Source organism: Myxocyprinus asiaticus, chromosome 10 (genome assembly GCF_019703515.2).
Source record: "Myxocyprinus asiaticus isolate MX2 ecotype Aquarium Trade chromosome 10, UBuf_Myxa_2, whole genome shotgun sequence".
NCBI lineage: Eukaryota > Metazoa > Chordata > Actinopteri > Cypriniformes > Catostomidae > Myxocyprinus > Myxocyprinus asiaticus.
Genome location: NC_059353.1, coordinates 42,161,585 through 42,181,267, shown reverse-complemented (window position 1 = coordinate 42,181,267; position 19,683 = coordinate 42,161,585). Strand labels below are relative to the sequence as shown.

At 35.7% G+C, this 19,683-nt stretch overlaps 1 protein-coding gene across 1 annotated transcript in view; it reads left to right on the top strand.

Annotated features, from left to right (window-relative positions):
* Positions 1–19,683, top strand: part of LOC127447322 (collagen alpha-2(V) chain-like) — a 37,439-nt gene that overhangs the window by 8,529 nt on the left and 9,227 nt on the right. Inside the window, exons 2-29 of the mRNA XM_051709110.1 lie at positions 7,529–7,750; positions 7,880–7,896; positions 8,015–8,047; positions 8,165–8,197; positions 9,050–9,103; positions 9,209–9,295; positions 10,184–10,261; positions 10,737–10,781; positions 10,858–10,911; positions 12,177–12,230; positions 12,369–12,422; positions 12,508–12,561; positions 14,316–14,369; positions 14,916–14,960; positions 15,103–15,156; positions 15,233–15,277; positions 15,376–15,429; positions 15,727–15,825; positions 15,918–15,962; positions 16,093–16,191; positions 16,632–16,685; positions 17,238–17,345; positions 17,448–17,501; positions 18,279–18,377; positions 18,473–18,526; positions 18,623–18,721; positions 18,886–18,939; positions 19,255–19,308. Of these exons, the coding sequence (XP_051565070.1) occupies positions 7,529–7,750; positions 7,880–7,896; positions 8,015–8,047; positions 8,165–8,197; positions 9,050–9,103; positions 9,209–9,295; positions 10,184–10,261; positions 10,737–10,781; positions 10,858–10,911; positions 12,177–12,230; positions 12,369–12,422; positions 12,508–12,561; positions 14,316–14,369; positions 14,916–14,960; positions 15,103–15,156; positions 15,233–15,277; positions 15,376–15,429; positions 15,727–15,825; positions 15,918–15,962; positions 16,093–16,191; positions 16,632–16,685; positions 17,238–17,345; positions 17,448–17,501; positions 18,279–18,377; positions 18,473–18,526; positions 18,623–18,721; positions 18,886–18,939; positions 19,255–19,308 (1,856 nt within the window). The remainder of the gene's footprint in view (positions 1–7,528; positions 7,751–7,879; positions 7,897–8,014; positions 8,048–8,164; positions 8,198–9,049; positions 9,104–9,208; positions 9,296–10,183; positions 10,262–10,736; positions 10,782–10,857; positions 10,912–12,176; positions 12,231–12,368; positions 12,423–12,507; positions 12,562–14,315; positions 14,370–14,915; positions 14,961–15,102; positions 15,157–15,232; positions 15,278–15,375; positions 15,430–15,726; positions 15,826–15,917; positions 15,963–16,092; positions 16,192–16,631; positions 16,686–17,237; positions 17,346–17,447; positions 17,502–18,278; positions 18,378–18,472; positions 18,527–18,622; positions 18,722–18,885; positions 18,940–19,254; positions 19,309–19,683) is intronic.

The following is a 19,683-nucleotide window of genomic DNA, read 5'->3' as shown; positions in this document are numbered from 1 at the left end:
TCAGTCACACTAAACTAATCTTTGTGATACAGATATTCTAGGATATTTTTTGATGACTGTTTATGATATGTGTGATGGATAGATTATGGGTTAAACAAATAGAGGTGCTGAAATTACCCCGAGGCAATGGACCAGTATTCTCACATAACACTGCTTTCAAAACAGCTGCTGATGACTACTCAGAGAAGTATTCAACAGCTTTGAGGAGTTCTTTATAAACAGGAACTCAGCCAAATCATCTTTCAGAAAGGGTTCTGCAAACAATACAGCATATTCTGTGCTTTAGGCACACTAATTTATTTCACACCTAATTAATGAGGAGTCTATTGTTCTCTTATTTGCTAATTTGAGTTTGGAAACAGTCACTTAGTCTAACACAACACGCACACAACATTCTCGATTTATGTTGACTTTTTTATTATTATTTTAGCAGTTGAATCAAGGGACTGAAAGAACAAAATGAATCATATGTTTTCTTTAATGTATAAATCCTATAAGATCATGTGAAAGGAATTTGAAATAAGGGCTTAGATAAGAACAAATATCTTTCTACATGATATATTACAGAACACCAGTCAAACCTGTGTGTAAAGGCTGTGTATATTAGTCAGGGTTCCCACACATTTTGACCCACGAATTTCAATAAATTTTCCTGTTGTGTGTGATTACAGAATAAGGTTTTATTTTTAAATCACACTATAGAGATAGCACCACAATTGTTTTGCAGATTAAATATTTTAGAACTGAGCAAAACAGGAAAGTGTTATGTGATTTGTTAAAACGTCCATTAATTTGCCAGGCCTGGAAGTCACAAATTAAAAATTTCCATGAAATGTCCAGATATTCCATTAGTCATGGGAGCCCTGTATTAGCTGTTTGATTTTATTACATGTACTGGAAGAGAATGCATTGTTGAGTAAAGTTGGGAGCTATTTAAACCACAGTTCACATGTAAGATTTAAGTCCTTGCAAGAATTGCATTTTTAAAGAAAAAGTTCCTTTGGAACCACCCTCATGTTGTACCAAACCCATATGACTTTCTTTTTCCCATCCAACACAAAAGGAGAAGTTAGGCAGCTATGTTAGCTTCAGTCACCATTCACTTTCATTGTATGGTAAAAAGATGCAATTTAAGTGAATGGTAAGACTAATATACTGCCTAACATCTCCCTTAAGATGTGAACTAACCCCTTAAAATTACAGCAAGGTAGAAAGATGTTCTTTCCCCACAATGTGGGGTCATATGGAATAAATGTTTATACAAACATCCTCACTGATGCCTCAAGGTTCTCCATCCAAAACAGTGTAAAATAAGCTAGAATCATGACAGACCAGCTGTAGAAGTGCTGTGAGCTCTTACAACATCCAAACAAAGCAAAGAGGAGGAAACATGCTGCAGAGAAACATCAGGGAGGGATGTTTCCAATCCTGGAAAGAGATAGTGGGGTTGTTCCTCACATGATGCATGAGAAAGAAAATGGTCAGAATCCATAGCCTGGAAAAACATTTTTTTTCACATGATGTGTTAAGGACAAATAATTTTCCTTTAAATAATCTCCCCTTATTTAATTCCTTAATTTGTTTATTTATAAATGTCTTCTTTTATCCTCTGTCTTTCTATTTCTTTCTTTTTGTCTGTCTGTCCATTTGTCAGTCTATCTATCTATCCATCTATCTATCTATCTATCTATCTATCTATCTATCGAAAAAAGAGAGCTTGGGCTATGAATCTGTGCAATTTATTGCAGTAAAGTTCTAGAGCTTATACCCTAAGCTAAGTGTCTTGTGACACCATGAATTACATGATATCGTAGACATGTGGTGAAAGCAATGTAATCAAATGTAACCCCCCCCCTTCACTTCCCCAAAGGCCGAGTTTCATGGCACCAAAATACCACAGACTTAAACCACAATGCAGTTTTAAAGACTGGTTTACAAAAATCTTTAGTAAGATGCCAATGGCCACTTTTTATTTATTTGCTCATCACTTCATCAATGACAGCTCTTAGTTTAAGATGGTTTTGTCTGATGATCTGATGGTTTTTCACATTGCCAATGTATTTCATAGAAGTGAATACTGTATGTGTGTTTATCACATGCAAGGTTAGATTAAATCAGAAAAATACTGGAATTAGTTCTTTGCATCAAGAACACATGTGTTAAAAGTGTATTAGGTTTCATGGTGATGTGGCAATTCAATTATACAGTAAAAAAAAAGAAAAAAAATTCTGGACCAAGCTCAACACACATCAAAAACACAAGCTTGTTTGGAAAAGAAGGTGAAAGACATGTCCAAACCAGAGGAAACCATGTTTCCTTGTACAAACGAGTTTGTTGAATCCTCAGAGCTCTTCCTAGACTGAAATCAGTGACACTTAATTTAAAGATCCTCAAACATTTGTATCTCAGTAAAGGGATGCCGCAAGGACACAAAGTCAAGGCTTGGGGTAATCATGGGGTTTAACAGTCACTTTGAGGTCTATCTGTCTGGAGTGACAGTCTAAATTACAATGTACACAAATCACTGACATCCCATTTTCACACAGATCCTTCTTCAAAAAGAGGAAGTTGTGTGTGTGAACTGTGGAGAACGCTATCATTTAATTACAAGAGAGGTCAAAGGGCTGAGGCACAATATTTATTTGTGTTGTTGGCGCTTAAAAAGCAGGAAAGGATCCCCTTTAAAATTTCCCCGGAGCTTTAAATGAACTTATCTTGCTTTACAGTATAAAAAGACTCCCCTTTCAGGGTAAAATGCATTTTCTGATGTAGTGTGATTTCCAGATATCAGAATAGAGCAATAAAGTTCTCAAAATTAGCAGAAAATCTAATTAGCATTTTTTGTGTACAGATGAAAATCATATATTTATTGAACTGCAAACTACTCTTTCACACAGAAACAGTCTATACTTGCCATTGGTAAGACTGACTCAAATGAGTCATTGTTTCCATAAGGTCATTTTCTAACCCATACGGACTTGTTCCAACAACAAAGTCCTTGAACACAGCAAGTTATGAGCATTTCCACATAAACCAAGGGAAAACTCATGCAATTTATATTACAGACTTAATCCCCCACTATGCTGTATCTTTGTGAAGATGTAAATTTTGAAGAAGTAACTTCCCATTGTTATCCTAGAAACCCTTCCTACAGAAGCCTGAGCATTTGGGAAAACGTTAGGGAGGGAACCACAGACGAGCTGACAAGAAATAATGCTGAGCATGTTCAGTGTGGTCAGGTCAGACCAGACTGGAAGGCTGGTGGAAAATGTACGTCAGAAGTCCACAAAAGGGACCATGCTTTTGCTATCATCATCATCACTAGGGATTTGAAGCATAGCTTTAGAAAGTGCAGAGTCTGCAATTAATTAGCTAACGGGGGGAAAGAGTGAGCTTTCTCTTCACTTCTGATGGTGAGGTCTTCAGTGGTGGCTTGTGAACCATAGTTCCATTCCCATAAATTTGTAATGGCTCAAAAACCTTCTCTATGAAATACAATACTCATAGGGAAACTATAGCGAAACCAGCCCTATTGTTAAAAATTCCAAATGTGTACCATTTTCAACCAGGTCTTATAGAAGCACGTTACTACTGCATAGCAAAATTTTAGCAAAATTGTTTTTACGTGACTTTTACGTGAATTGTATGTATTGCGGCAGTTTCTTGGTGAAATGAACACAAGAAGTGCTACAACAATGACTTTTCTTTTCTTTTCTTTTTATTAATGTCATAAGCACCATAACATGACGTGGTTGCTTCAGCAATTGTGTTTTTTTTTCCCTAACATTTGCTTTTATGACACTATCAGTTAAGTTTAGGTTTAAGGTTAGGGTTTTGTATATTTAAATCTCAACAGAGCATTAACCTAAAATCCTCATCTGTTTTTCATCTTTTATTTCCTTTTTATGACACTATCGGCTGAGGTCAGTTTTATTTAAAACTCAACAGAGCATTAACCTTAAACACCTCATCTGTTTGGGAGAACATTTTATTCACTTTTAGTGCCACACAATGGACATTTCATCTCGAAACTGCAGCAATTACGTGGTGTTATGAGCCATCTAATAGAATTTAGCAAAAATGTAGCCCAGTCAGCATGAGATCAGGATTTATTACCCTAGATGTACAATATATTCTTCATGGTTTAAGACAGTAGTTTGTATGTTTTCCTGCATGTTTTCTGTAAATTATGCCAAATGCTATGGACTGTCAAAGTCAAGTTCAAGGAATAGTTCACCAAAATATGAAAATTCTGCCATGATGTTTTTCACCCTTATGCTGTTGCAAACTTATATGGTTTTCTTTCTTCCATGGAACACAAAAGGAGATGTTTGGCAGAATGTTAGCCTTAGTCACCATTCACTTTCATTATTTTTTTTCTCCATGAAAAAAAAAAGTGAATGGTGACTGAGGCTAACATTCTGCCTAAGATATCCTTTTGTATTCCATGGTGGAAAGAAAGTCATACAGGTTTGGACAACATGAGGGTTAGTAAATAAAGGCAGAATTTTCATTTTCATCATAATCCTTTTGCATGCTTATTTTTCTAACACAATGATCCTCTGCAGTAATTCGTATTCATACACAGTGGCCTCCAAAAAGTATTTTGACACTTGAGCTATCCTAGTAACCTAGTTGGATCTGCAAACAAATAATGCTAGACCTTTTCCGAGAACTATCTTCAGTTTTGTTAGACAGTTTTGCAATTACATCTAATCAACTGGTCCTAGGGTAATTTAAGTGGATGTGTGAAGTCACTTCCCCTCATATTCACAAATTCAGTTTTCCAAGCAGAGAAACCACATGTGCAGTTCATCAAACTCTGGACATGTTTCAGAAAAATTGGCATCCAAAAAGTCCAAATACTTTTTTGAACAATATCTATTGTCCAGGTGGATGCTGCACACTGTTGGTGGATGAAAAGATTCCCCGATTACTATGGAAAGTGCTTTGAATGTCTAGGAAAGTGATATATATGCTACATAAAAGGAATTATTATTATTGCTGTTGTTGTTGTTTTTAAAAATTATTTTTGCAAAATGTTTAGCTTGAAAAAAGTGCTTGTGCTGTCTTTAAAAAAAATGCCAATATGTTTGATATATTGTTGTATCATGTAGTTACATTCATACAAAGGAATAGTTAGTAGAAAAATGAAAATTCTCTCAACATTTACTTACCCTCGTGAGTAGGTCCATACAATGCAAGTTAATGGTGATCAAAACTTTGAAGCTTCAAAAAGCACATAAATGCAGAATAAAAGTAATCAATACGATTCCGATGGTTTAATCCATGTCCTCTGAAGTGAATCAATCAGCTTTGGGTAAACATGACCAAAATGCAACTCCTTTTCTACTATAAATCTTGAAATCAGCAGTCTCCTGGGCAATGATTTCAAGCTTGATTACACCTCCTTACACCATCTAGTGCTCTGTGCATACGTCAAGCACTACAAAGTGTAATCGAGCTTGAAATCATGATCATGCCTGCAATGACTGCAATGACAAGGTTTACAGTGAAAAGGGAGTTGGTCTGTTCTCACCCAAATCTGACTGGATCACTTCAGAAGACATGGATTAAACCACTGGATTAATTTTATGCTGCCTTTTTGTGCTTTTTGGAGATTCAAAGTTTTGGTCACCATTCACTGCATTGTATGGACCTACAGAGCTGAGACATTCTTCTAAACATCTTCGTTTGTGTTCTGCAGAAGAAAGTAACTATAACTTTAAGTTTATAAATACAATTGGGTCCACTGTAGTTTTTGCTGTTGTTGGTCTGAAGTTCTCTGGAATGTTCTCCGAGGTTGTCAGTGGGCATGTGTTCATGAAAAGATCTCTCATTTTTTAGCATGTCTCCCTGACACATTCATCCCCTCAGGTCAAAAAGATATCAACAACTTATTCACTCTCCTAAAGCATCCGTTTCATGCATTATACTATGTTTATTCATTAGCTTGACTGTGACTTACCTGGACATGTTCGGATTTAGAATAAAGACCACATATCCCGGTTAGCAATTTGAGGTGCAGTCACATTTGCTCTGTTTCCCAGAGTTTATACGTGATGACAATTTTTTATCAGTACAGTGCAAAAATTAGTAGATGAGTTACCAATTAACCACCTAACCTTCTTTATTTCTTCAAAAAATCCTTGACTACACAGGTTAAAATGCATTTTAATTAATTTGATATTAAGTGTGTTAAAAACATAATTTTCTTTGTATTTTAACCTACTTTCTTAAATTGTGCGGTACAAAAACATCAATTTCAGGGTGAGGATTGAAAGGAGCTGCTGATGAAAGAAGCTGAATGGTGACACCTGGTGTATATGTACTACACCTGCAAACTGAACTGTTGCAACCATGCACGTGCTCACGTGTTTGCCTCAGCTGTTTATATATAAAAAAAAAAAAAAAAAAAATATATATATATATATATATATATATATATATATATATATATATATATATATATATATATATATATATATATAAATTATTATTATTATTTTTATTCTTTAAAAAAAAAAAAAACATTGATTTTTTTTCTTTCTAATTTTCTCAACAGTGCCTACAGTTTATTATAAATACTTTAACTTTAATGACTGAATAGTAGTCTAAAGTACTCAAAGGAGAGGTTTGCTGGAAAGAGCATGAATCAGACTTCCTGGAGAGCATTAGCTCATGTTTACCCACAAGAGTTTTCCAAGAGACAGGGGATCACCTTTTCCAGTAATTCTCAGTCATTTTCTCAGGGTATACTAGTTTTATACTTCTGGACTAGTTGCAAGGCATGCCACAAACAATCACACCCTCCTTATCGATTAAAACCTGTCATATATGGCACTTTCCACTAATAGTGTATAAAACAGGGCATGAAAGTGTCTTTTTTTCCTTTATCATCAAACAGTCAGAGAAAGGAAGTACTTTGTTGATCAACTTCATGAGGTCAAACTAGCAATAAACATTCAAATGAAATTAATAATAATAATAATAATAATAATAAAGAAATGACATGTTTAAAAAAGTATATATAAGTGAATAAACATATAGCTTTAAAAAACTATGCCAGAATGAGTAACAGGGTTGCAAATTTAGCCTAAACTAATCAATAGATCAGCACTGACTAGCTAATTTGGGACCACATGTTGGTTTGTAGTTATTGATAAACTTATATTTACCATAAATTAATTAAGATATCTGATTGCTAATTTTACTTTCAGTAACTTGGCTAACAGGCTTAAATGGTAGAGCATGACGAATGCTGTCAGAACTACAGTTTGTGTAAAATTAAGGTAAATGGACTGATTATTTACTTGTTTGCCTACCTTGCTGTTGACAGGGTCCAAATGATATTACTTTTAATAGAGGTGGAATAATGTGGTAACGTGTTGTGGACAAAATGTGGGACACAGCTAATTATTATGTTTTGGCAATTAAAATGAATTAATAATTCAAACAAATTCTACAAATAATCATACACATCATTGTCATAGTATTTATTTATTTTTTTTTTAAATTTTGCCTGTAGAGGACGAGCTGAGCTGCATAGAGAACGGGGAGGTGTACACAAACCGAGACATCTGGAAGCCTGAGCCATGCAGGATCTGTGTTTGTGACAGCGGAACCATTTTGTGCGATGATGTGCAATGTGATGAAGTATCTAACTGTGAAAAGGTAGTCATCCCAGATGGAGAGTGCTGTCCTATTTGCCAAACTGACACAACAGATGTTGGTGGCAATGGCAGACCAGGTGAGGAGGAGCACCATGAAAACCTTTAAAACAAACAAATATTAATATAGCATTCTCATGTGACTGTGTAGTATTTTGATATTTAACCATAACAGCAGTGATTTGTCAATTTTCTTTCTTCATTTTTAGGGGGCAGAATTGCCAAGGTAAGCTAGATATTTACAATCACACTAGCCCTGCCAAAATCTAGGATATTTATTAAAATAAATAAACATTTATATGTCCAGTGACTTCTATTCAGAATGGTGCTACTCTTTTATTCAGGGTCAGAAAGGAGAACCTGGAGAAGTCCCAAATGTATGTTTGAATCACCTTATATCTTAAAATTGACAATGAAGACGATAAGAGTACATTTGTAGAATAATACATGTTTTGTAGTTTTTAATTAATACTCAGATTCTAACTTGACTACAGGTCGTTGGAATAAGAGGTCGTCCTGGACCAATGGTGAGCTTTCTTTCTTTGACTTCTAAAATGTCTTATTTTAAGGTGCTGCAGTTTGTAAATAGCACACATAAAGTCCTTACTACCTGACAGATATCAAAGATATAGGTGTCCTGAGAAATATCTGTCTATGTGTCAGGCCTGGACTCTGTAAACCGAGGGAGCAGCCTGCCACTTTTAGGCTTGCTCATCAGAGAACTAGCCAATCAGAAAGGCTCTCTGCATGTGAATGGTTTTGTCCATTTTTGATGGTTGACATCAAGTTGACATCAGGTTGACTGACATGGGTGGCGTTTCGGTGAAAGGGCATTTGATTGAAAGTTTGCACAAGTTAGCCAAATGGCTAAATTCATTTCCTGCACATTTAAAGTTATGATTAATACAAATAATTTAATAAATCAAATGGATCCAAGTATACAATTAAACATATGATTAAAAAAAATTAATAAATCAAGAGTAAGACCAGGGTTGTTAAGCTTTACTCAAAAATATAGAACTTTTATTTTATACATTCTTTCTGATGTTTTGGACACTAGATGGGGACATAGCACAGTTCTGAGTATTTCCTTAAAAGGATAGTTTACCCAAAAGAGACATTTCTGTCATCATTTACTCATAGTCATACTGTTCTAAACATGACTTTCTTTCAATCCCTGTATCTCAAATTAATTTCTGGTAGCTTGCAACCATTTTAAAACCTGCTCCAACACTGACATTCATAACTCATCCAGTTAACTCAACATTTTATTGAAATGACAACAATTTGCAAAACAAATGCTGCAGTTGTGTACATTCACGAGCAAATTTTATCAAGGCCCTTTTTATTTACCTTAATTATGGTATTTGATTATACAGGGACCTCCAGGAGCGCCAGGATTCCGAGGAGACAGTGGACCTAAAGGTCGACCTGTAAGAAAACTGCACATACATTTAAGAATGTGATTAAATGAGAAATGTTATGTACTATTATTGCAATATTATTTCAATGTTATGCTATTTTTGATGTTTTTGTAGGGTCTGAGAGGTCCCCCAGGATATGACGGCGAGCCTGGTATTCCTGGACAGCCGGGAGAGCCAGGGCCCCCTGGACATTCCCCAGGAGTCAGTATCACCAGCATGATTTGGTGATAACATAAAATTGAAACACTATGTAGGCACCATCCCAGAGGCAACAGCTTAAATTCAGAGTGAAAAGGATGCTTGTCATTTCCAATTTTATCACCTGGTGCTCATAGAATTAGGTTAGGCTACGCAGCCACCCACAAATGATTTCTGAAGACGTCTTAACTATAGCTTGAGGGCGGTTTTTAGTTTTAACAGAAAGGGATGTTTATACCCATGTATAAAAAAAGAAACAGATTGCTTTCCATAAATGAGCTATAGTCTTTGCTGTGCTCAAATATTAGTGTAGTGTAAATCAAAAATTTCCCCCAAATACTTATACTCTTCGACGTTACCTACTTCCCACTTTAGCATGAATGTACACTGGTTGTAGCTTAGGAGCCTTTTTCTGAAGTCATCCACCATCTTCTTTGACTTGGAAGCATTCAGTCCAATTTAAAACGGTTGCTTATAGTGGAGCTTCAGTGGGTGCCACAAACCCATGGCCAAGTTTGCATATATGGTGATATTATGTAGTTATATAACTTAATAAATATATTAGTGTGTCACAATTTTGGGCCATTTTCCATTGATTTTCTATTTTTCTTTAAACAATTTTTGAAGCTTGCACCTAACCCAGGCTTTCTCACATGCACCCACATACCAAAATGAAGGTTGTCTAATTTAATATGATAAAAGCTATCTGTTAAAGCGTGTTGCTCACTCTGAACTGTTAGCTATTCAGTGATAGAAATGGCCTGTGCAGGAACAACAAAGGAATAATACATGGGTATTTCAGTAACTCTTAAATTGGCTCAAGCATTAGATTGTGCAGTCATATCATGTTTTTGTTTCAATGAATAAAGACCTATGTACTTTATTAATTAGGGTCAGTTGTCTTCACATATGGCTGGGGGATTTGATGACAAATCAGGAGCTCAGCATGCCATGATGACTGGAGTTAGGGTAAGCGAAGCTTATTCTGCAATTTAATCAAAAGAACAACAATTCTATTCATTATCTGACCCAATGAGATCCTAAACATTGATTACAGAGAATAATATTAAAGGAATAGTTATGCCAAAAATGAAAATGATGTCATAATTTACTCAGCCTCATGTTATTCCAAAACCGTATGACTTAATTTTTTCTGTGGAACACAAAAGGAGATGTTGTGCAGAATGACACAATTCAGTCGCAATTCACTTTCATTGTTCGGAAAATGGTTAAATGACAGTTAATGTTGACTGAGGCTGTCAGTCCCTTGCATTCTGCCAACATTCTGCCTCTTTGTGTTCCACAGAAGATAGAAAGTCATACATGTTTGGATCAACATGAGAGTAAATAAATGATGACATAGTTTTCATTTTTGGGTGAACTATACCTTTAATGAGACCATTGCGTAATTTGGTCAAGTAACAATGTTTTTTGTTTTTAATAGGGCGAGGCCGGAGCGAGGGGCCCACCTGGGCCAAATGGAGCACCAGTAAGTATATTTCTTTGTTTAGCAACCTTTGCTATTCATATTAGACAAATATTAAAATTCATACAATTTCCTTTAGGGGGTGCCAGGACCACAAGGACCTCCTGGTGATGTAGGAGATCCTGGGCCAATGGTAAGGAAACACAATGAACTGTCTTTGAACACTCCATATTTTACTGGAGTGAATCTGCCCCAATCGCTTTATTTCAAACCAAAAATCAGCCAGGATAAACACAAGAACTGCCAGTTATTCACATAATGTATTGCAGGCAATTTTTCGTTGCTCATTATAAAGGAATTTGCATTCTCAAAGAATTTAATTGTTGTAGTGGTTGTAGCCTATAAATGTACTTAACATTTTTATTTTCTCACCATTCAGTGGTGTAATTTGCCAGGTTATCTTTTAGGAGAGAAACTGTAACCTTTAGGAAACACTTCTCTTTGTTCACAAAACCAAAGAAGAAAATGAAACTTGTCACATTTTCTGTATAGGCACATATCTTAAAATCTTGGCTACAAAAAAGCTATTGAACATTTCCACTTATTATTGATCAGGTAAAAGTTTCAATTCATTATTTCACATGAGGCATGTTATCAAACTATATAGTGTAAGTTGTCTCAGTAGTAACCTGCCATAAAATAGCCTATTATAGACCATTTAAAGGCTTTCCAGCAAAACATTAAAACTATTATGAAGCACTAAATGATTCATGAAACAGCAAAAATGCAGTTCTTTTTTTTTTTTTTTTTTTTTTTCAATTAAGTAGTCCAAGGGGAAGGGACTTAGTGCTCGATGTGTACTTCAGGCTTGAGCCTCTCCTTTACGGACAGCAAGGCAAAATTTTTTACCCTTAACAATCTGTTTACCATTTCTACTACAAGGACAAGGTGGACATGCAAACTTGTGAAACCACAGCTAGAGAAGACATCAATTTTTGCAATTGGACTGTTGCCTTAAAACCATTTACATGTATTTACTGTGATAACTTCCCTGCGTGACAACTAGCCCCAGTCTCCCCTATATTTTATGTTAATTATATTAAGGAAATCCTACACCTAACAAGGTAAATAAGAATACTGCAAGAACTATTCTTAGCAGATTATTGTTCACCAAAGTGACTTACATGACTGTAAATTTCCCAAGAATACTGTGAAGGTGTGCACCAATTTTTGAGCACGGAACCACAAGCCATGACCTAGTATGAGGGAATGAGAACGATTAAAAGCTGAATTACCCTCATCAATACTGCAAATTGGGCCTGTCTAAAAAAAATAATAAATCCACAGAAAAGATTCTGGTGGGAATGTATTGTTTTATAATTGAAAGAGCACTTAATTTGAATAATGCATCATTGTTTTTTATTCATCTTTTGGTAATTACTGTTCTGCATTGTGTAGGGTGGCGCTGGCCCAAGGGGACCAGAGGGTCTTTCCGGAAAGCCTGGTGAAGATGTGAGTACACACTCCTTAATAGTCTCTATTGAATGCCACCAGCTGTCCTTTGCTGGCATCATGGATATACCCAAAGCTACACAAAACAATGTAGGAAAATTCGACAGAATTTGAAATGCAGTTGGTCTGTTGTCATAGGGAGAAGCAGGGACTACAGGAAGTGCAGGAGAAATGGGATTTCCTGGATCACCGGTAATAACTGACATTTTCTTCACTGGCAGCTTTTATCCTTGAATGCTGATTTCATTTATAAATTCGGAATAACTTTTGTGTTCAGGGAGCAAGAGGTTTTCCAGGGACGCCAGGGCCCCCAGGCTTAAAGGGCCACAGAGTGAGTAAATTAATATCATATCTAAGCAAATTTGTGACATTGACCATGTTAACTCCTTTGTACAAAAGTCCAGTTTTCCTTGCTTTCATTGAAGCACACAAGATGCTCTCTGGAACATTTTCAAACCATGCTGGGATAACATGGATCATCAGGTTTCGTACAAACTTGTGGAGTCCATGCAGCTCCAGTGCATTTTCAAAGCATCTTGGATTTGGATTCACTTACAGATATCCATTTCTATCCTAATATCAGTTTTGTCTTGAATGTATACACCACAAGAATTTCCTGTATGCCAGATAAGAAAACTGAGTCAGGTTTCACACACAAAACTTTGAACAGTGTTTCCCAACCACTTATTATTTGTCTATTATTGTGGTAAAATAATAAAAGCCATGCTCAGCAGTTTAAATAGGCTACTGTAGGAAAATGATACCATAGATCTGATTTGTGTTTATAATTCTTATACTGAAGTCAGTAGATTTGTAGCCATGCAAGTTTTAATAAAGGAGAACATTATTGAAACTCACTATTATTAGACTATTATTGTTGTCTTTTTGGATGAAAAATAATGCTCAGACTGAAGGAAGACTATAGATCTGCTTTGTTCTTTTAATGCTTAAACACTATAAAGTCTCTTGGTAGATTTCGGTCATGAACGACTCAAAATGATTCACTGACTCACTCATAGCACATAAGACGCTCATTTGTCGCCACCTAGTGACATTTCCAGAAGGGGTCACTGAACTAATCAATTAATAAAATTGAAAACATTTGTGAAACAGAAGCAAGCCTCACCAAAATACTCTTTATTTTGCAGCTAATTCTGCACAGTTTTAAACTTGAATAAACTTGAATCACTAAAATAGCTGGAATTGGTGTTTTTAGCTTATTCTTTAAAAAAAAATATCCCCAGAAAAAATGTACGTGGACCAGTGATTGTCTTACCTTTTTCGCCCCTCATGAGTTTGCATCCCTGTAATTTGTTGTGGCATTGCAAGAACAAATCTACAAATTAGAAAAGAAGCAAATTTGTTGTTTTTTCATTAGTGCTCTTGCCACCTGTGACCTCACACAGCATAGCCTACCAATGTGACTTGTTCTTTTTTTTTTTTTTTTTTTTTTTTTTTTTGCATAGCCGAATTTCAAACATTACAAGTAAACACACTACTAAGACGGACATAAAACATGGACAAGTTCTTGAAAAGGAAAAATACTGACGATGGTTAGCCTATGTGGGATAGTGGTGTGCCGTAGAATTTTTTCGTCATAAAAAGTGTGCCGTGGCAGAAAAATGGTTGGGAAACACTGACTTAGAAGAATGGCATGGTATTTAAAGCGAGTCGTGTATTGTAATATACCAGCTAACCTCACTGCACCACAACTAGGTGTATTGTAAAAAAAAAAAAAATGACAAAAAAAATTGTACAGTCTGTACTGTGTTGGTATGTTTAATAATAGTTAATGAATTTGCAGCGTTTCTGCACCAACCAAAAGGTTACCACAAAGTGATTGAAAAGACAATGAATATACATTTTAATGTTAGTATATAGTAGTTAAAGACATCTAATAAAAGGGGTTACCTTTATGTGATGTTCCATTGTGATGGTTCTCACCCCAGTTTGCTAAAAGGAGTAAAGAATAATGTGAAACAAATATTAAAGTTCAAAATTGTATTGCTATTGCATTGCCATCATTGCTTCTGAGGACTGATTTGAAGTCTATCAAAATAACAAACATGTCCTTTCATAATTTAGGGACATCAAGGTCCAGCTGGTCTTAAAGGAGAACGAGGAGCACTGGGATCCAAGGTTCATTTTTTTCCAATTTTGACTGAAGCCACTTTAGAGTTAATTAGCTTAAATTTAGACTTTAGATCTTAGCCTAGTATTGACAAAGTCTTAAAGGGATTGTTCACCCAAAAATTAAAATTCTCTCATCACAGGTGCCACATGTAACATTCAAATTTGAAAGAGAAAGTGGTGATTTATAGTAAAAAATTACATAAATATTGATCTGTTTCTCACCCACATTTATCATATCACTTTTGAAGATATGGATTAAACCAGTGAAGTCTTATGGATTACTTTTATGCTGTTGAGGGATTCTTCTACAAACCTTCAGTTGTGTTCAGCAGAAGAAATAAAGTCATACACATCTGGGATGGCATGAGGATGAGTTAATTATGCGAGAATTTTCATTTTGGTGTGAACTATCCCTTTAACAGTGCAGTACTGTACTTGAGAATTTAAAATATGTATCTATTGATTAGAACAAAATCTGACTGAAATAAACATGAAATTCATGATTCTTATTACTTCATAGATTTTATTATTAGTTTGTATACTTTATTTTAGGGTGAATCTGGTGGACCTGGTGCAATGGGTGCCCCTGGCCCTATGGTAAGTATACAATACAATGGTATTAGAAGTGAAAATTGAACTTCACATTATAAGTGAATCTAGTTAATTCAAGAAGAGATGAATAAAGGCTAAGAAAACACTTTGGGGCAAAGAAATTAAAAAAATATATTGCTAAATGCAGGGTCCAAGGGGAATGTCTGGAGAGAGGGGACGCCCAGGTCCGAGTGGGACACCGGTGAGCACAAAAACAGTAGAGTTATAGCATTGCTCTGATAGCTTTAATTTACTAATCTTTTATTCTTGTATTTCAGGGTACACGTGGTGCTCAAGGAAATGTTGGTAAACCAGGTCCGATGGTAAGATATTGTTAGTTAACCAAAAGATAACAACATGTAAAATACCAAACAAATGCAGAACTCATGATACTGACATCTGAACTTTTAATTGTTTTTAGGGTCCTTTGGGAATCAGTGGTCCCCCAGGGTATCCTGGAACTCCAGGTATGAAGGTAAGTACTACAAAAATGTATTTCAATGTATTACATATTAAAGTTCACCCAAAAATGAAAATGTTGTCATCATTTACTCAACCATGGAAGAAAGTCATATTGGTTTGGAACAACATAAGGGTGAGTAAATGAAGACAGAATTTTCATTTTTGGATAAACTATCCCTTTAAGCATATAGTTGCCAGTCTTAGCTTTATATATATATATACACTGCATATTTTCATATAATTGAACTAAACTTCAAATCTGGTGATTTCCATATTGAATATTGCTACTGTATTTATAATTGGTTTCCAGGGTCAACCAGGACCCACAGGTGTGAGAGGGCCAGAGGGACAACAGGGACAAAGAGGAGAGACCGGACATCTAGGCATACCAGGACCAACTGGCAATGTCGTATGTTTTGAATCTCATTTTTGTATATCAGTGATTCAGCATTTGTGATCACATTCTTTGATGTGAATTCAACATAATTCCAAACTTTGCAGGGGCCCCTGGGAACTGACGGTGGTCCTGGTACCAAAGGCCCAGTGGTATGTTAAAGACACAACATTTACATAATACATGTACAATTTTAGTAAAATGTTAAAATATTGACATTTTTATTGCATTACAAATGCAGTAAAAAATCTTCAGCAATTAATCATATAGTATTTTCTTTAGGGAAATGCTGGTCCTCAGGGCCCTGTTGGTCTGCTTGGCCCACCTGGCCCACCAGGGCCTCAGGGAAGCACTGGACAGCCTGGGATCAAAGGTCAAGGGGTAATGCCTTCTAAGTGGAATTTTGGCTCTCAGGTTATGAGATATGGATTTATGGATTGAAGATTTTGTAATGTATGAGGGAAATGCTGATTGACAATTTAATTTTTAGTAGTGGGTGGAGTTATTGAGTAATGATATGTACATTGTTTCATAGAACACAAGTGCAATGTGAGCAGTAAAGTCACAAGTTAATTTGTTGATGATATGGTATTCCCAATCTTTTATTTTATGTCCTTAGTTACATAACAGATTTGTTGTGTTCATACAACGTAAAATGGCATATTGTAAAATATGCTTATTCATATACTTTATATTTGTGCCTTAAAATGTGTATCTGAAAATGTCCAGTATATCAAACGGATTAACTAATAATTAAAAAACAGAATTTCCAAAACACAGCTGACCACCAGCATTCTGGTTTGTTTTGTTGTTTTGTTTAGGGAGATGTAGGTGTTCCTGGATTTAAAGGAGAGGCTGGACCTAAAGGAGAACTTGTAAGTTATGATTGAATAATAGTGTATACCTATTTATCTTAGCTTGGTTTACAGGAACTGTGGGAAAAAGGGATAGTTCACCTAAAATGAAAATTGTTCCATCATTTACTAAGCCTCATGTTGCAGAATGACAACTTCAGACACCAGTCATCTTCATTTTATGGAATTAAAATATTAAATGAAAGTGAATGGTGACTTAGGGTGTCATTCTGCCAAGCATCTCATTTTTATTCCATGGATAAAAGTCAGTCATATGTGTTTGGAACAACATGAGGGTGAGTAAATGATGTCAGAAATGTCATTTTTGGATGAACTACCCTTTATGTGCATTAAAATAAAGGTGAAGTATGTAATTTCTGCACCACTAGCATCACCAAATGAAACTGCAAAATAGTTACTGTTTTTAAATTTTCAAAGCGTTTACAATTTTCATGGGAATCAACCTACGATTTCCTTACTTATAATTGTAGCTGCATATTAAGCTGGGATAAGAGAAAGAATTTTAAACCAAATTACATACACCTTTATATGTAATGTATTTCTTTGTTGTAGGGTCCACCAGGATCACAGGGTGTAATTGGACCTCAGGGAGAGGAAGGAAAACGTGGACTCAGAGGAGACCCCGGTTCTGTTGGCCCACCCGGACCTGTTGGTGAAAGAGTGAGTCTAGTTTTCTTTACATTATCTTTGCAACATTAGATAAGAAAGTATGTCATTTCTGATAATAACTCTATTTTTCATGGGTGTCGTTGTCTAATTTAGGGGGTTCCTGGAAACCGTGGCTTTCCTGGTCAAGATGGCTTACCAGGTCCAAAGGTAATAAGAGAGTTAATCTAAATGCAGTATTGATTAGTTTAATACTGCAATAATGGTAAGCATGAATTTGCTAAGTAGGACATGTTCCTGCATCAAAATTTATTGTTGGTTCTGGAACACCTTTCCTATCAACCAATCATATTTTAAAGTTAGGTCAAAATCTTTTTAAGGAAAGTCAGAACACTCTGCGGCCATATTCGTAACTCCTCGGGGAGCTTTTCTGTAGTCTTGCAAGTACAGCTCTGATCTACTTGAATGAGGAAAAACTAAAATCTCCAAAACTGCTGATCAAAATTTATATATATATATATATATATATATATATTTAAAATCAGCTATATAAAATCTGACAACAGTGGTATCATAAATTGTACTTCAGTATTTAAAAAAATTATAAATAAAATAAAATAAAAATTCAGAGTGGTCCAACTAATGCACCTGCGCGTTGTCCAGTAAACAGACAGACAATGTCTCTATCAAAAAGGCGATTGGTTCTTTTAGCTGTAAGGTGGGACTTCCATTTCTAAAGTGGCCATATTAAGCATAACAACTCCTTATTATTTCTCTGGTTTGGTTTAGCGTTAAGCTTTGGGATGGGGTTGGGTCTTGAACATAATTCTTATCAGTCTTTTTTTCTCTGGTGTTAGGTGAAGTTAATGGTTAGGGCCACAGGAATGCTGTTCCAGGACAAGCAAAATGTGTTGCTTCAGGAACATGTCCTATTTGGCAAAATTATAGTAACCTGAAATAATTTCCTTTTGTTCATTCTAATCTAAGGGTGCACAAGGTGACCGTGGAATTACAGGTACTTCTGGCCCTAAGGGGTCTACTGGAGATCCAGGGAGAACAGGTGAACCAGGTCTACCAGGCGCAAGGGTAAAGGAAAATTATATTTCATCATCAATTGTATGTGCATTACTTTACTTCTTTCTTCAAATACCTATATAAACAACTTTCTTTGGTTTTCTCAGGGTTTGACAGGTACACCTGGAGTTCAAGGTGCTGAAGGAAAGCCAGGACCACTGGTACATTTTTTCTAATGTTTTTACACTTATGACTGGAATAATATGTCAACATTTGCAATAGTAAAGAAAAGTAATGTTACTATTCACCTTCTACAGGGTGCTCCAGGTGAGGATGGTCGCCCAGGGCCTGCGGGGTCAACTGGAACAAGAGGCCCAGCAGGAACAATGGGTTTAATAGGTCCAAAGGGTTTTAATGTGAGTAGGATTTATATGTGTGTGTGTGTGTGTGTGTGTGTGTGTATATATATATATATATATATATATATATATATATATATATATATATATATATATATATATATATATATAGTTTTAGTTTAGAACTTGCAAACTCATACACAATTTTAACAACAATTTAGGGAGATCCAGGGAAGGCAGGTGAGCAGGGATCCGCAGGAGTTCCTGGGCAGAGGGTAAGTAACAGAAATTTCAGCTCCCATGAATTAGTGGTTCTTTCATAACTTGTCCCACACTATGTAATCGGAGCAAACAGACAGGATTTAAAAAAAAAAAAAAAAAACAACTGCTGGAAAAAATTCAATAGATTTGGATTGAGGGTCAGACCCAAACCATTTCTAAGAACCAGAGTACTCTAGCATACACATAACAATGTCCTAGCAACCACATAGCAACGTGCTACAAAACACTCTGAAAAATCTTTGTGGCAGCAATGTCAAAATGTAATTCTAAAATTGAACTTTACCATTCAACCTTGGCTTTCTTTGTAGGGCCTACCTGGGAAAGATGGTGAAGTCGGCCCAGCTGGTCCACCAGGTCCAACTGTAAGTGTGCTACTTTGTCTCTTTAGCACTGAAACATTTTTTACCACTGTACTTTGTGTTGAACTGCTATTAAAGATAGCAATGCCAAGGCATTGTTCATATTGCACCCAATTCCAGTTTGTTTTTAAAAATCTTTTTATGGGGGATCCGTTTGTTCAAACAATGCAGTAAAATATCTCATATACGTATCTATGTTGGTTGCCATAGTAAAGACTTGCGCTTTAACATGTCACCACACTGGAGATTTTGCCCGTACTCATGTCCATCATGATATCTGTCGCATCCAAAATGACACTGAAACACATTTTCAAAAATCTGATTTTAATCGGATTTCAAGACACATATGGATGTGTTGTATACCGGGTTTGTAAAAAA